Source organism: Carcharodon carcharias (assembly GCF_017639515.1).
Source record: "Carcharodon carcharias isolate sCarCar2 chromosome 24 unlocalized genomic scaffold, sCarCar2.pri SUPER_24_unloc_24, whole genome shotgun sequence".
NCBI classification, from domain to species: domain Eukaryota; kingdom Metazoa; phylum Chordata; class Chondrichthyes; order Lamniformes; family Lamnidae; genus Carcharodon; species Carcharodon carcharias.
The window spans coordinates 62,803-79,594 of NW_024470600.1; the positions used below are offsets into that span (position 1 = coordinate 62,803).

Genomic DNA, 16,792 nt, shown 5'->3' on the forward strand with positions numbered 1-16,792 from the left:
AGACGGAGACAGAGACAGAGACAGAGAGACAGACAGAGACAGAGACAGAGACGGAGAGACAGGCCGGATACCTCTAGCTCACAATGTGGGTGTGCACTGGGGAGCACAGCATCACTCAGAGGGGGAGAGTGGGGAACCGGAACCCTGTCCCCCACCCCCACCCACACCCACCCCTCCCTTACAAGACCCCCGCCCCCTCCTCTCGCTCCCACCCCACCCCCCCTGCACACCCCCCCACTCTCACCCCCACCCCGCCCGCTACATACCCCCCCACTTACCCCCAGCCCACCCCCCTATACCCCCCCTCCCCCTCCTCTCACCCCCACCCCCAACCCCCCCGTCCCTTCCACTCTCCCCCACCCCGCCCCCCTACACACCCCCCTCCCCCTCCTCTCACCCCCACCCCGCGCCCCCTCCCCCCCACCCCACAGATGGAATCTCAGCCCCTTTTCCCAGATCCGTGGGTCAGTTCCCCCTGGATTCAGCTCCGAGCCGGCGGACCTGTCTGTTAGCGGGCCCTTCAGGTTGAGGAGTGGAGGTGGGGAGCAGCGGGGGAGGGGGGCGGGGGAGGTTAGGGGAGGGGGAGGGGAAGGGGGGGGAGGTGAGGCTCGGGGGGGAGGTGAGTCTCGAGGGAGGGGGAGGGGTCGAGGCTCGAGGGATAGGGAGGTGAGGGTCAGGGGAGGTGCGGGTCGGGGGAGGAGGGGGAGGTGAGGGGAGGGGGAGGTGAGGGGATGGGGAGGTGAGGGGAGGGGGAGGTGAGGGGAAGGGGAGGTGAGGGGAGGGGGAGGTGAGGGGAGGGGGAGGTGAGGGGATGGGGAGGTGAGGGGAGGGGGAGGTGAGGGGAGGGGGAGGTGAGGGGAGGGGGAGGTGAGGGGATGGGGAGGTGAGGGGAGGGGGAGGTGAGGGGAGGGGGAGGTGAGGGGAGGGGGAGGTGAGGGGAGGGGGAGGTGAGGGGAGGGGGAGGTGAGGGGAGGGGGAGGTGAGGGGATGGGGAGGTGAGGGGAGGGGGAGGTGAGGGGAGGGGGAGGTGAGGGGAGGAGGGGGAGGTGAGGGGAGGGGGAGGAGGTGAGGGGAGGGGGGAGGGGGAGGAGGTGAGGGGAGGGGGAGGAGGTGAGGGGAGGGGGAGGGGGAGGAGGTGAGGGGAGGGGGAGGTGAGGGGATGGGGAGGTGAGGGGAGGGGGAGGTGAGGGGAGGAGGGGGAGGTGAGGGGAGGGGGAGAGGTGAGGGGAGGGGGAGGGGGAGGAGGTGAGGGGAGGGGGAGGGGGAGGAGGTGAGGGGAGGGGAGGTGAGGGGAGGGGGAGGTGAGGGGAGGAGGGGGAGGTGAGGGGAGGGGGAGAGGTGAGGGGAGGGGGAGGGGGAGGAGGTGAGGGTCGGGGGAGGGGGGGAGGTGAGGGGAGGAGGGGGAGGTGAGGGGAGGGGGAGGGGGAGGAGGTGAGGGTCGGGGGAGGGGGGGAGGTGAGGGGATGGGGAGGGGGAGGAGGTGAGGGTCGGGGGAGGGGGGGAGGTGAGGGGAGGAGGGGGAGGTGAGGGGAGGGGGAGAGGTGAGGGGAGGGGGAGGGGGAGGAGGTGAGGGGAGGGGGAGGGGGAGGAGGTGAGGGGAGGGGGAGGAGGTGAGGGGAGGGGGAGGGGGAGGAGGTGAGGGGAGGGGGAGGTGAGGGGAGGGGGAGGTGAGGGGAGGGGGAGGTGAGGGGAGGGGGAGGTGAGGGGAGGGGGAGGTGAGGGGAGGGGGAGGAGGTGAGGGGAGGGGGAGGGGGAGGAGGTGAGGGGAGGGGGAGGAGGTGAGGGGATGGGGAGGGGGAGGAGGTGAGGGTCGGGGGAGGGGGGGAGGTGAGGGGAGGAGGGGGAGGTGAGGGGAGGGGGAGGTGAGGGTCGGGGGAGGGGGCGAGGCTTGGGGGACGGGTCAAACTTCAGGGGAGGGGCAGAAATTGTGAATTATTTTACATGGAGAATTTGCAATGATGATTAAACAGAACAGGAAACTGGGATAAAAATCGCCAATCAGTACGGCAACAATTCCAAAACATGGATAATGAACAGCGGATTGGGGGGGGGGGTCAGAAGGGGAACCCGTTGGATCACGGGGTTAGATACAGAGTAAAGCTCCCTCTACACAGCCCCCATCAAACACTCCCAGGACAGGTACAGCACGGGGTTAGATACAGAGTAAAGCTCCCTCTACACAGCCCCCATCAAACACTCCCAGGACAGGTACAGCACGGGGTTAGATACAGAGTAAAGCTGCCTCTACACTGTCCCCATCAAACACTCCCAGGACAGGTACAGCACGGGGTTAGATACAGAGTAAAGCTCCCTCTACACTGTCCCCATCAAACACTCCCAGGACAGGTACAGCACGGGGTTAGATACAGAGTAAAGCTCCCTCTACACTGTCCCCATCAAACACTCCCAGGACAGGTACAGCACGGGGTTAGATACAGAGTAAATCTCCCTCTACACTGTCCCCATCAAACACTCCCAGGACAGGTACAGCACGTGCCTGGATACAGAGTAATGCTCCCTCTACACTGTCCCCATCAAACACTCCCAGGACAGGTACAGCACGGGGTTAGATACAGAGTAAAGCTTCCTCTACACTGTCCCCATCAAACACTCCCAGGACAAGTACAGCACGTGTTAGATACAGAGTAAATCTCCCTCTACACTGTCCCCATCAAACACTCCCAGGACAAGTACAGCACGTGTTAGATACAGAGTAAATCTCCCTCTACACTGTCCCCATCAATCACTCCCAGGGCAGGTACAGCATGGGGTTAGATACAGAGTAAAGCTTCCTCTACACTGTCCCCTTCAAACACTCCCAGGACAGGTACAGCACGGGGTTAGATACAGAGTAAAACTCCCTATACACTGTCCCCATCAAACACTCCCAGGACAGGTACAGCACGGGGTTAGATACAGAGTAAAGCTTCCTCTACACTGTCCCCATCAAACACTCCCAGGACAGGTACAGCACAGGGTTAGATACAGAGCAAAGCTCTCTCTACACCGTCCCCATCAAACACTCCCAGGACAAGTACAGCACGGGGTTAGATACAGAGTAAAGCTTCCTCTACACTGTCCCCATCAAACACTCCCAGGACAGGTACAGCACGGGGTTAGATACAGAGTAAAGCTCCATCATGGGGAGATGTGATGGTCTGTTTGCTGAGAATGAAGGAGGTTGGGGAAGGGAAGGGTGTGGGGGGGGTATGGGCAATCTGACGGGGTTGATGCAGAAGGGCAGGAAGCCCTCGTGTTGCTCCTTCACTTTTCCGTGAGTGAGAGTTGCAGGATGCGCTCCAGTTCCTCCTCCTCCTCCCTCCACCTCCTCTCCAGATCCTCCTGTTCCTTACTGGACTGCTCCATGGCCAGGCGTAGCTGCTCGGAGAAGCTGGGGTAGGCTGTCTGCTGGAGCTCGGAGGAGGGGTCCAGTGGATCGGATGAGAGATTCAGCCCCCCTCCCCCTCCACTGTGGGTCAGCATACTCTCCTGTAAGGCTCTGTGTTAGAGAGACGGAGAGGGAGTGGAGGGTTAGAAACAGAACACATGGTTAACTCGAGCTTGTTACACAGGAACAGGAGGAGGCGCCATTCAGCCCCCTCCTCGAGCCTGTTACACAGGAACAGGAGGAGGCCCCATTCAGCGCCCCCCCTCCTCGAGCCTGTTACACAGGAACAGGAGGAGGCCCCATTCAGCGCCCCCCCTCCTCGAGCCTGTTACACAGGGACAGGAGGAGGCCCCATCCAGCCCCCCTCCTCGAGCCTGTTACACAGGAACAGGAGGAGGCCCCATTCAGCGCCCCCCCTCCTCGAGCCTGTTACACAGGAACAGGAGGAGGCCCCATTCAGCCCCTCGAGCCTGTTACACAGAAACAGGAGGAGGCCCCATTCAGCACCCCCTCCTCGAGCCTGTTACACAGGAACAGGAGGAGGCCCCATTCAGCCCCTCGAGCCTGTTACACAGGAACAGGAGGAGGCCCCATTCAGCCCCCTCCTCGAGCCTGTTACACAAGAACAGGAGGAGGCCAGGAGGGCGCTAGGCAGAGGGAGAGCACGACGCAGGGAGAGGGAGCGCGAGACAGAGAGAGAGAGCGCGAGACAGAGAGAGAGAGCGCGAGACAGAGAGAGACAGCGCGAGACAGAGAGAGACAGCGCGAGACAGGGAGAGGGAGCACGAGACAGAGAGACAGAGAGCGCAAGACAGAGAGCACGAGACAGAGAGAGAGCGCACGAGACAGAGAGAGAGAGCGCGCGAGGCAGAGAGAGAGAGCGCGCGAGGCAGAGAGAGAGAGCGCGCGAGGCAGAGAGAGAGAGAGCGCGAGACAGAGAGAGCGCGAGACAGAGAGAGCGCGAGACAGAGAGAGCGCGAGACAGAGAGAGCGCGAGACAGAGAGAGCGCGAGACAGAGAGAGCGCGAGACAGAGAGAGCGCGAGACAGAGAGAGCGCGAGACAGAGAGAGCGCGAGACAGAGAGAGCGCGAGACAGAGAGAGCGCGAGACAGAGAGAGCGCGAGACAGAGAGAGCGCGAGACAGAGAGAGAGAGAGCGCGAGACAGAGAGAGAGAGAGCGCGAGACAGAGAGAGAGAGAGCGCGAGACAGAGAGAGAGAGAGCGCGAGACAGAGAGAGAGAGAGCGCGAGACAGAGAGAGAGAGAGCGCGAGACAGAGAGAGAGAGAGCGCGAGACAGAGAGAGAGAGCGCGAGACAGAGAGAGAGAGCGCGAGACAGAGAGAGAGAGCGCGAGACAGAGAGAGAGAGAGTGCGAGACAGAGAGAGAGAGCGCGAGACAGAGAGAGAGCGCGCGAGACAGAGAGAGAGCGCGCGAGGCAGAGAGAGAGCGCGCGAGGCAGAGAGAGAGCGCGCGAGGCAGAGAGAGAGCGCGCGAGGCAGAGAGAGAGAGCGCGAGACAGAGAGAGAGAGCGCGAGACAGAGAGAGAGAGCGCGAGACAGACGGAGAGAGCGCGAGACAGACGGAGAGCGCGAGACAGACGGAGAGCGCGAGACAGAGGGAGAGAGCGCGAGACAGAGGGAGAGAGCGCGAGAGAGGGAGAGAGCGCGAGAGAGGGAGAGAGCGCGAGACAGAGAGAGAGAGCGCGAGACAGACGGAGAGAGCGCGAGACAGAGGGAGAGCGCGAGACAGAGGGAGAGCGCGAGACAGAGGGAGAGAGCGCGAGACAGAGGGAGAGAGCGCGAGACAGAGGGAGAGAGCGCGAGAGAGGGAGAGAGCGCGAGAGAGGGAGAGAGCGCGAGAGAGGGAGAGAGCGCGAGAGAGGGAGAGAGCGCGAGAGAGGGAGAGAGCGCGAGAGAGGGAGAGAGCGCGAGAGAGGGAGAGAGCGCGAGAGAGGGAGAGAGCGCGAGACAGAGGGAGAGAGCGCGAGACAGAGGGAGAGAGCGCGAGACAGAGGGAGAGAGCGCGAGACAGAGACAGAGAGCGCGAGACAGAGACAGAGAGCGCGAGACAGAGACAGAGAGCGCGAGACAGAGACAGAGGGCGCGAGACAGAGACAGAGGGCGCGAGACAGAGACAGAGAGCGCGAGACAGACGGAGAGCGCGAGACAGACGGAGAGCGCGAGACAGACGGAGAGCGCGAGACAGACGGAGAGCGCGAGACAGAGGGAGAGCGCGAGACAGAGGGAGAGCGCGAGACAGAGGGAGAGAGCGCGAGACAGAGGGAGAGAGCGCGAGACAGAGGGAGAGCGCGAGACAGAGGGAGAGCGCGAGACAGAGGGAGAGCGCGAGACAGAGGGAGAGCGCGAGACAGAGAGAGAGAATACGAGACAGAGAGACAGCGCGAGGCAGAGGGAGAGCGCGAGGCAGAGGGAGAGCGCGAGGCAGAGGGAGAGAATACGAGACAGAGAGACAGCGCGAGGCAGAGGGAGAGCGCGAGGCAGAGGGAGAGCGCGAGGCAGAGGGAGAGCGCGAGACAGAGGGAGAGCGCGAGACAGAGGGAGAGCGCGAGACAGAGAGAGAGAGTACGAGACAGAGAGACAGCGCGAGGCAGAGGGAGAGCGCGAGGCAGAGGGAGAGCGCGAGGCAGAGGGAGAGCGCGAGGCAGAGGGAGAGCACGAGGCAGAGGGAGAGTGCGAGGCAGAGGGAGAGCATGAGGCAGAGGGAGAGCGCGAGGCAGAGGGAGAGCGCGAGGCAGAGAGAGAGAATACGAGACAGAGAGAGAGCGCGAGGCAGAGGGAGAGCGCGAGGCAGAGGGAGAGCGCGAGGCAGAGGGAGAGCGTGAGGCAGAGGGAGAGCGCGAGGCAGAGGGAGAGCGCGAGGCAGAGAGAGAGCGCGAGACAGAGGGAGAGCGCGAGACAGAGGGAGAGCGCGAGACAGAGAGAGCGCGAGATTGAGAGAGCGCGAGATTGAGAGAGCGCGAGATTGAGAGAGCGCGAGGCAGGGAGAGAGAGCGAGGCAGAGGGAGAGCGCGAGACAGAGAGCGCGAGACAGAAGGAGAGCGCGAGGCTGTGGGAGAGCGCGAGGCTGAGGGAGAGCGCGAGGCTGAGGGAGAGCGCGAGGCTGAGGGAGAGTGCGAGGCTGAGGGAGAGCGCGAGGCTGAGGGAGAGCGCGAGACAGAGGGAGAGCGCGAGACAGAGGGAGAGCGCGAGACTGAGAGAGCGCGAAGCTGGGAGAGCGAGGCAGAGGGAGAGCGCGAGGCTGAGAGAGCGCGAGGCAGAGGGAGAGCGCGAGGCAGAGGGAGAGCGCGAGGCAGAGGGAGAGCGTGAGGCAGAGGGAGAGCGCGAGGCAGAGGGAGAGCGCGAGGCAGAGGGAGAACGCGAGGCAGAGTGAGAGCACGAGGCAGAGTGAGAGCACGAGGCAGAGAGTGACTTCACAAGGCAGCTCGAGAGGGCGGTGGCGAGCTCAGAACCAGCGCGAAAGCAGGGAAGTTTCAAAAAGTGCCATCAGCACAACGGTGAGAGCTGATTGGTGAGTAGTGAGTAAGTGTTTCTCTCCAGCTTTTTCTCCAGTTTAAAATAGATTAAGCTAAGGAAAGGTAAAAGTTCTAGTTTTTATTTAAAGTACAGAAATAATTTAACATTTTTTTTTACTGAATTTAACTTAAAGTAAGGGTATTTTTTTCAACTGGAGGCTTGGCAGGCTAGCTCAGTCCCGTGTTATGTGCCGCCTGCAACATGTGGGAAGTCCTAGATGCTCCTTGCGCTCTGACTGACCCCGTGTGCAGGAAGTGCCACCGGCTGCAGCTACTTGGGCTCCGAGTTTCAGAGGTCGAGCGGCAGCTGGAGACACTGAGGCGTGTCCGTGAGGCTGAGAGTTTCGTGGTGAGCACGTTTTTAGACGTGGTCACCCCGCAGCTTACGGAAGTGCAGACAGAGAGGGCATGGGGGACCATCAGCCAGAAGACAGGTTGTCAGGCAGGTGGTCAGGAAATCCCCAGGGTGCATCTCGCTCGAGAACCCTTTCTCTGTGTTGGAAAATGGTGAGGGTGATGGTTCCTCTGGAGAGTGCAGCCACGCTCATGGCACTGAGAGTGGCTCAGCTACATGGGGAGGGGAGGTAAAAGAGGGGACGAGCAATAATGGTAGGAGACTCGATAGCAAGGGGAACAGACAGGCGTTTCTGTGGCTGTAGACGTGACTCCAGGATGGTATGTTGTCTCCCTGGTGCCAGGGTCAAGGATGTCACTGAACGGCTGCAGGACATTCTAAAAGGGGGAGGGCAAACAGACAGATATCGTGATACATATCGGTACCAACGACATAAGCAGAAAGAGGGATGAGGTCCTGCAAGCAGAATTTAGGGAGCTAGGAAGCAGATTAAAAAAAACAAGACCTCAAAGGTAGTAATCTCTGGATTACTTCCAGTGTGAGTCGCTAGTGAGTATAGAAATAGGAGGTCAGTCCAGATGAATGCGTGGCTGGAGAGATGGTGCAGGAGGGAGGGCTTTGGATTTCTGGGACACTGGGACCATTTCTGGGGGCGGTGGGACCTGTACAAGGTGGACGGGTTGAACCTGAACCGGAATGGGACCAACATCCTTGCGGGGAGGTTTGCTAGTGCTGTTGGGGAAGGTTTAAACTAACTTGGCAGGGGGGTGGGATCCTGAGAGGAGGTTCAGTAGGGGGAGATGCACAGCCAAAATTAGAAGGGAGAGCAAGTGAGTCTGGAAGGCATAGAACTTATAGGCCAGTTAAGGCACAAGGGAGTTTGGCAAGGTTGGGTGGTATTTATTTTAATGCAAGGAGTCTGACGAATAAGGCAGATGAGTTGAGGGCACAAATTAACAGATGGAAGTATGATGTCATTGCTGTCACAGAGACATGGTTGAGAGAGGGGTAGGATTGGCAGCTCAATATTCCAGAATTATAGGGTCTTCAGGCGAGACAGGGAAGGAGGTAAAAGAGGAGCGAGTATCGCAATGTTGATCAAGGAATCAATTACAGCAGTAAGGAGGGATGACATCTTAGAAGGCTCCTCAAATGAAGCCATATGGGTAGAACTGAAAAGGAGCAATCACATTGCTGGGAGTACTATAGACCCCCAAACAGTTAGAGAGAAATAGAAGAGCAGATATGTAGGCAAATTTCAGAGAAGTGTTAAAATAATAGGATAGTAATAGTGGGGGATTTCAACTTCCCCAACATTAACTGGGTTAGTCATAGAGTGATAGGTTTAGAGGGAGCGGAATTCTTTAAAATGCACCCAGGAGAGCTTTTTAAGCCAGTACGTAGAAGGTCCTACAAGGGACGGGGTGGTCCTGGACTTAATTTTAGGGAGTGAAGCCGGACAAGTGGTAGAGGTATCAGTGGGGGAGCATTTAGCAAATAGCGATCACAGTCAATAAGTGAGGGTCCAACAAGGGACGGTGCAGTGCTGGACCTAAATCTGGGGAGTGAAGCCAGACAGGTGCTGAGGTGGTGGTGGGGGAGCATTTCAGCCATGGTACAGCTTACAGTTTGTTATGGACAAAGAAATCGACAAGTTTTGGATTGGGGGAGGGGGATTTTAGTAAAATAAGGCAGGATCTGGCCAAGGTAGACTGGGAACAGCTACTTGTGGGGAAATCTACAGTGGAAGAGTTGGGGGTGTTTAAAAAGGAAATAGGGAGGGTACAGGCTCAACATGTTCCCTCTAGAGTGATGGGAAGGAGTAACAAGCCCAGAGAACCATGGATGACCAGAGATATTCAGGTTACGATGAGAAGGAAAAGAGAGGCTTTTAGCAGGTACAAGGAAAGCAAATCAGTGGAGGCATTAGTGGAGTACAGACAGTGCAGGGTGGAGCTTAAGAAAGCAATTAGGAGAGCAAAGAGGGGATTTGAGAAAGTTCTGGCTGGTAAAAGTAGGGAAAATCCCAAGAGATTATATAAGTATTTCAATGGGAAGAGGATAACCAGGGAAAGAGTAGGGCCCATAAGGGGCAATCTATGGGTGGAGCCAGAGGACATTGCTAGAGTGTTGAATGAATACTTCATCCTCATTCTCTTGGGTGAAGATGGATGTGAAGGTATCAAACTTGGGGAGAGAGACTGCGAGGTTCTTAAGCAAATTGATATAGGGAGTGACAAGGTATTGGAGGTGTTGGCAGGCTTAAAAGTGGACAAATCTCCAGGTCCAGATGATTTGTGTCCCAGGCTGCTGAGAGAGGCAAGGAAGGAGATCACAGGGGCTCTGACCCAAATCTTTAATTCCTCTCTGGCCACGGGGGAGGTGCCAGAGGACTGGAGAACAGCTAATGTGGTTCCGCCATTTAAGAAGGGTTGTAGAGATAAGCCAGGGGACTACAGGCCAGTGAGTCTCACGTCAGTGGTAGGGGAACTATTGGAGAAAATCCTGAAGGAGAGAATCTATCTCCACTTGGAGAGGCAAGGTTTGTTCAGGGATAGTCAGCATGGCTTTGTCAGAGGGAGGTCATACCTAACAAATTTGATTGAATTTTTTGAGGGAGCGGTGACCAGGTGTGTAAATGAAGGTAGTGCCGTTGGTGTAGTTTATATGGATTTCAGCAAAGCCTTTGACAAGGTCCCACTTGGGAGACTTATAAAGAAGGCAAATGCACATGGGATACAGGGAAATTTGATAAGGTGGATTCAAAATTGGCTTAGCTGTAGGAGGCAGAGGGTGATGACAGAAGGATGCTTTAGTGACTGGAAGCCAGTGTCCAGTGGCGTATCACAGGGATCTGTGCTTGGTCCTCTATTATTTGTCATTTATATAAACAACATAGGTGACTATGTGGGGGGTAGGATTAGTAAGTTTGCGGATGACACAAAGATTGGCCGGGTGGTTAACAGTGAGGTTGAGTGTCTTGGGCTACAGGAAGATATAGATGGGATGGTCAAATGGGCAGATAAGTGGCAGATGGAATTTAACCCTGAAAAGTGTGAGGTGATACACTTTGGAAGGAGTAATTTGACAAGGAAGTATTCAATGAATGACATGGGACTAGGAAGTTCTGAGGAACAAAGGGACCTTGGTGTGTGTGTCCATAGATCTCTGAAGGCAGAGGGGCATGTTAGTGGGGTGGTGAAAAAGGGGAATGGGACACTTGCCTTTATCAGTCGAGGCATAGATTACAAAAGTAGTGACGTCATGTTGGAGTTGTACAGAAGCTTGGTGAGACCACAGCTGGAGTACTGTGTGCAGTTCTGGTCGCCACGTTATAGGAAGGATGTGATTGCACTGGAGGGGATGCAGAGGAGATTCACCAGGATGTTGCCTGGGATGAAACATTTCAGTTATGAAGAGAGGTTGGATAGACTTGGGTTGTTTTTGTAGGAGCAGAGAAGACTGAGGGGCGACCTGATCGAGGTGTACAAGATTATGAGGGGCACGGACAGGGTGGATAGGGAGCAGCTGTTCCCCTTTAGTTGAAGGGTCAGTCATGAGGGGGCATAAGTTCAAGGTGAGGGGCAGGAGGTTTAGGGGGGGTGTGAGGAGAAGCTTTTTTACCCAGAGGGCGGTGAGGGTCTGGAATGCGCTGCCTGGGAGGGTGGTGGAGGCGGGTTAGCCTCACATCCTTTAAAAAGTACCTGGATGAGCACTTGGCGTCATCATAACATTCAAGGCTATGGGGCCAAGTGCTGGTAAATGGGGTTAGGGAGGTAGGTCAGGTGCTTCTCACGTGTCGATGCAGACTCGATGGGCCGAAGGGCCTCTTCTGAACCGTGTGATTCTGTGATAACTCCGTTAGATTCAAGGTTGTTATGGAAAGGGACAAGGATGGGCAGGAAATCAGAGTCCTAAATTGGGGGAAGGCCGATTTTAATAAGATCGGATATGATTTGGCCAGAGTGGATTGGGAGCAGCTACTTTTAGTTAAATCTGCGTCAAAGCAGTGGGAGTCATTCAAGAAAGAAATAGGGAGAGTAAAGGGCCAACATGTTCCAGTAAAGATAAAGGGTGGGACCAACAAATCCAGGGAATCCTGGATGTCGAGGGATATACAGGATTGGATAAAGAGAAAAAGGGAGGCTTATGACAGATACCGAGGGCTCAAAACAGCGGAAGCCCTAGAGGAATATAGAATGTGTAGGGGTGGAACTTAAAAAGGAAATGAGGAGAGCAAAAAGGGGGCATGAAAAAACATTGGCAGGTAAAATAAAGGAAAAGTACATTAAGAGTAAGAGGATAACTAGGGAAAGAGTAGGGCCCATTAAGGACCATAGTGGTAATTTGTGTGTGGAGCCAGAAGACGTAGGTAGGTTCTAACTGAATACTTTGTGTCGGTGTTCACAAGTGAGAGGGACAATGTGGGTATGGAAAGCAGGCAGAAGGACAGTGATATAATGAAAGAAATTAGCATAGAAAGGGAGGAGGTTCTAAGTGGTCTGGCAGGCTTGACAGTAGATAAATCTCCAGGCCAGGATGAAATGTATCCCAGGCTGTTGAGTGAGGCAAAGGAGGAGATAGCAGGGGCGCTGACAATAATTTTCAATACCTCTCTGGCCACAGGAGAGGTGCCAGAGGACTGGAGGACAGCCAATGTGGTACCGTTATTCAGGAAGGGATAAACCAGGATAAACTGAGGATTAGATAAACAGGCCAGTCAGTCTAACCTCAGTGGTGGGGAAACTATTGGAAGCAATTCTGAGGGACAGAATGAATCTACACTTGGAGAGGCAGGGATTAATCAAGGACAGTCAGCATGGTTTTGTTAAGGGGAGGTCACGTCTGACCAATTTGATTGAATTTTTTGAAGAGTTGACCAGGTGTGTAGATGAGGGCAATGCATTTGACACAGTCTACTCGGACTTCAGCAAGGCTTTTGATAGGGTCCCACATGGGAGACTGATAAGGAAGGTAAGAGCCCATGGGATCCAAGGCAATTTGGCAAATTGGATCCAGAATCGGCTGAGTGGCAGGAATCAGAGGGTGATGGTCGAGGGGTGTTTTTGTGACTGGATGCCTGCGTCCAGTGGGGTTCCACAGGGATCGGTGTTGGGTCCCTTGCTGTTTGTGGTATATATAAACGATTTAGACTTGAATGTAGGAGGGTTGATCAGTAAGTTCGTGGATGACACGAAAATTGGTGGAGTGGTAAATAGTGCGGAGGATAGCCTTAGATTACAGGAGGATATAGACGGGCTAGTCAGATGGGCTGATCAGTGGCAAATGGAATTTAATCCGGATAAGTGTGAGGTGATGCACTTGGGCAGGACAAACAAGGCTCGGGGATACATGATGAATGGTAGGACCCTGGGAAGTATTGAGGATCAGAGGGACCTTGGTGTGCATGTCCACCAGTCCCTTAAGGTAGCGGGACAGGTAGATAAGGTGGTTAAGAAGGCATATGGGATACTTGTCTTTATTAGCCAAAGCATAGAATATAGGAGCAGGGAGGTTATGCTGGAACTGTATAAAACACTGGTTAGGCCACAGCTAGAGTATTGTGTGCAGTTCTGGAATCCACATTATAGGAAGGATGTGACTGCACTAGAGAGAGAACAGAGGAGATTTACCAGGATGTTGCCTGGGCTGGAGAGTTTTAGTTATGAGGAGAGATTGGATAGACTGGGGTTATTTTCCCTGGAGCAGAGGGAATTGAGGGGGGACATGATTGAGGTGTATAAAATTATGAGGGGCATAGATAGGGTAGACAGGAAGGAACTTTTCCCCTTGGTGGAGGGATCAATAACCAGGGGACATAGATTTAAGGCAGAGGTTTAGAGGGGATGTGAGGAAGAATTTTTTCACCCAGAGGGTGGTGGGAATCCGGAACTCGCTGCCTGATAGGGTGGGAGAGGCAGAAATCCTCATAACATTTAAGAAGTACTTGGATGTGCACTTGTGATGCCACATGGCAATAAAAGGCTTTGGGCCTAGTGCTGGAAAACGGGATTAGAGTAGTTAGGTACTTGTTTGACCAGCGCAGACTCGATGGGCCGAAGGGGCTTTTTCTGTGCTGTAGACCTCTATGACTATGAGACAGAGCACGAGGTGGAGGGAGCACAATGCGGAGGGAGCTTGAGGCGGAAGGAGCATGAGACAGAGAGAGAGAGCGAGAGAGACAGAGAGCGAGCGAGTGAGACAGAGAGCGAGCGAGAGAGACAGAGAGCGAGCGAGAGAGACAGAGAGCGAGCGAGAGAGACAGAGAGCGAGCGAGAGAGACAGAGAGCGAGCGAGAGAGACAGAGAGCGAGCGAGAGAGACAGAGAGCGAGCGAAAGAAACCGAGAGTGAGACAGAGAGCGAGAGCGAGAGACACAGAGCAAGCAAGAGAGAAAGAGAGCGAGCGAGTGAGACAGAGAGCGAGCAAGAGAGACAGAGAGCGAGCAAGAGAGACAGAGAGCGAGCAAGAGAGACAGAGAGCGAGCAAGAGAGACAGAGAGCGAGCAAGAGAGACAGAGAGCGAGCAAGAGAGACAGAGAGCGAGCAAGAGAGACAGAGAGCGAGCAAGAGAGACAGAGAGCGAGCAAGAGAGACAGAGAGCGAGCAAGAGAGACAGAGAGTGAGCAAGAGAGACAGAGAGTGAGTGAGAGAAACCGAGAGTGAGACAGAGAGCGAGAGCGAGAGACACAGAGCAAGCGAGAGAGACACAGAGCGAGCGAGAGAGACACAGAGCGAGCGAGAGAGACACAGAGCGAGCGAGAGAGACACAGAGCGAGCGAGAGAGAGTGAGCGAGCGAGACAGAGAGCGAGCGAGACAGAGAGCGAGAGAGACAGAGAGCGAGAGAGACAGAGAGCGAGAGAGACAGAGAGCGAGAGAGACAGAGAGCGAGAGAGACAGAGAGCGAGAGAGACAGAGAGCGAGAGAGACAGAGAGCGAGAGAGACAGAGAGCGAGAGAGACAGAGAGCGAGAGAGACAGAGAGCGAGAGAGACAGAGAGCGAGAGAGACAGAGAGCGAGAGAGACAGAGACAGAGAGCGAGCGAGAGAGACAGAGAGCGAGCGAGAGAGACAGAGAGCGAGCGAGAGAGACAGAGAGCGAGCGAGAGAGACAGAGAGCGAGCGAGAGAGACAGAGACCGAGCGAGAGAGACAGAGAGCGAGCGAGAGAGACAGAGACCGAGCGAGAGAGACAGAGACCGAGCGAGAGAGACAGAGACCGAGCGAGAGAGACAGAGACCGAGCGAGAGAGACAGAGAGCGAGCGAGAGAGTGAGTGAGCGAGAGAGAGAGTTAGCGAGCGAGACAGAGAGCGAGAGAGACAGAGAGCGAGAGAGACAGAGAGCGAGAGAGACAGAGAGCGAGAGAGACAGAGAGCGAGAGAGACAGAGACAGAGAGCGAGCGAGAGAGACAGAGAGCGAGCGAGAGAGACAGAGAGCGAGCGAGAGAGACAGAGAGCGAGCGAGAGAGACAGAGACCGAGCGAGAGAGCCAGAGACTGAGCGAGAGAGACAGAGACCGAGCGAGAGAGACAGAGACCGAGCGAGAGAGACAGAGACCGAGCGAGAGAGACAGAGACCGAGCGAGAGACAGAGAGCGAGCGAGAGACAGAGAGCGAGTGAGAGACAGAGAGCGAGCGAGCGACAGAGAGCGAGAGCGAGCGAGACAGAGAGCGAGAGCGAGCGAGACAGAGAGCGAGAGCGAGCGAGACAGAGAGCGAGAACGAGCGAGACAGAGAGCGAGAACGAGCGAGACAGAGAGCGAGAACGAGGGAGAGAGACAGAGAGATAGCGAGAGAGACAGAGCGCGAGAAAGACAGAGAGAGGGTGCAAAACAGAGACAGAGAGAGAGAGGGTGGGAGAGACGGAGAGAGTGCAAGACAGAGAGAAAGGAAGACAGAGAGACAGGCAGGCGGGGCACGAGTCAGAGAGAAAGAATACGTGAAGTAGACGGAGAGAAAGTGCGAGACAGAGAGTGAGTGACAGAGAGAGAGAGAATGAGACACAGAGAGTGAGTAACACAGAGTGAGAGTGAGAGAGAAAGGGAGACAGAGAGAGTGAGACTGCGAGGGACAGAGTGAGGGACAGAGTGAGGGACAGAGTGAGGGACAGAGTGAGGGACAGAGTGAGGGACAGAGTGAGGGACAGAGTGAGGGACAAAGGCGTCTTTACCGTTCTAACTGTGACTCTTCATCATAAGGAATTGGAGGGTTGGATCCAGGCCGGCTGTTGGTCAGTGCCTCCCAGATTGTGACCTGTCAGCCAATGGGAGAGCAGCAAATTAAATAAGGGTGACGCAGCAGGCACACACTTAGCATCACACAATCCCAAAACACTCACCCTAACACCCAACCCAAGCCCCAAACACTCACCGTAACACCCAACCCAATCCCCAAACACTCACCGTAACACCTAACCCAATCCCCAAGCACTCACCGTAACACCCAAACCAATCCCCAAACACTCACCCTAACACCCAACCCAATCCGCAAGCACCCAGCCTAACACCCAACCCAATCCCCAAACACTCACCCTAACACCCAACCCAATCCCCAAACACTCATCGTAACACCCAACCCAATCCCCAAACACTCACCCTAACACCCAATCCAAACCCCAAACAATCACCCTAACACCCAACCCAATCCCCAAACACTCACACTAACACCCAACACAATCCCCAAACACTCACCCTAACACCCAACCCAATCCCCAAACACTCACCGTAACACCCAACCCAATCCCCAAACACTCACCGTAACATCCAACCCAATCCCCAAACACTCACCGTAACATCCAACCCAATCCCCAAACACTCACCGTAACATCCAACCCAATCCCCAAACACTCACCGTAACACCCAACCCAATCCCCAAATACTCACCGTAACACCCAACCCAATCCCCAAACACTCAACCTAACACCCAACCCAATCCACAAACACTCACCCTAACACTCAACCCAATCCCCAAACACTCACCCTAACACCCAACCCAATCCCCAAACACTCACCCTAACACCCAACCCAATCGTCAAACACTCACCCTAACACCCAACCCAATCCCCAAACACTCACCCTAACATCCAACACAATCCCCAAACACTCACCCTAACATCCAACCCAATCCACAAACACTCACCGTAACATCCAACCCAATCCCCAAACACTCACCGTAACACCCAACCCAATCACCAAACACTCACCTTAACACCCAACCCAATCCCCAAACACTCCCCCTAACACCCAACCCAGTCCCCAAACACTCACCCTAACACCCAACCCAGTCCCCAAACACTCACCGTAACACCCAACCCAATCGCCAAACACTCACCCTAACACCCAACCCAGTCCCCAAACACTCATCCTAACACCCAACCCAGTCCCCAAACACTCACCGTAACACCCAACCCGATCCCCAAACACTCACCGTAACACCCAACCCGATCCCCAAACACTCACCGTAACACCCAACCCAATCCCCAAACACACACCCTAACACCCAACCCAATCCCCAAACAC

At 55.6% G+C, this 16,792-nt stretch overlaps 1 protein-coding gene across 1 annotated transcript in view; it reads right to left on the reverse strand.

Annotated features, from left to right (window-relative positions):
- Positions 1 to 3,014: 3,014 nt before the first annotated feature.
- Positions 3,015 to 16,792, reverse strand: part of LOC121273530 (ankyrin repeat domain-containing protein 13D-like) — a gene marked incomplete at its 5' end in the record, with an annotated part of 113,391 nt that continues 99,613 nt past the window's right edge. Inside the window, 2 exons of the mRNA XM_041180706.1 lie at positions 3,015 to 3,499; positions 15,445 to 15,527. Coding sequence (XP_041036640.1) covers positions 3,265 to 3,499; positions 15,445 to 15,527 — 318 coding nt within the window. The remainder of the gene's footprint in view (positions 3,500 to 15,444; positions 15,528 to 16,792) is intronic.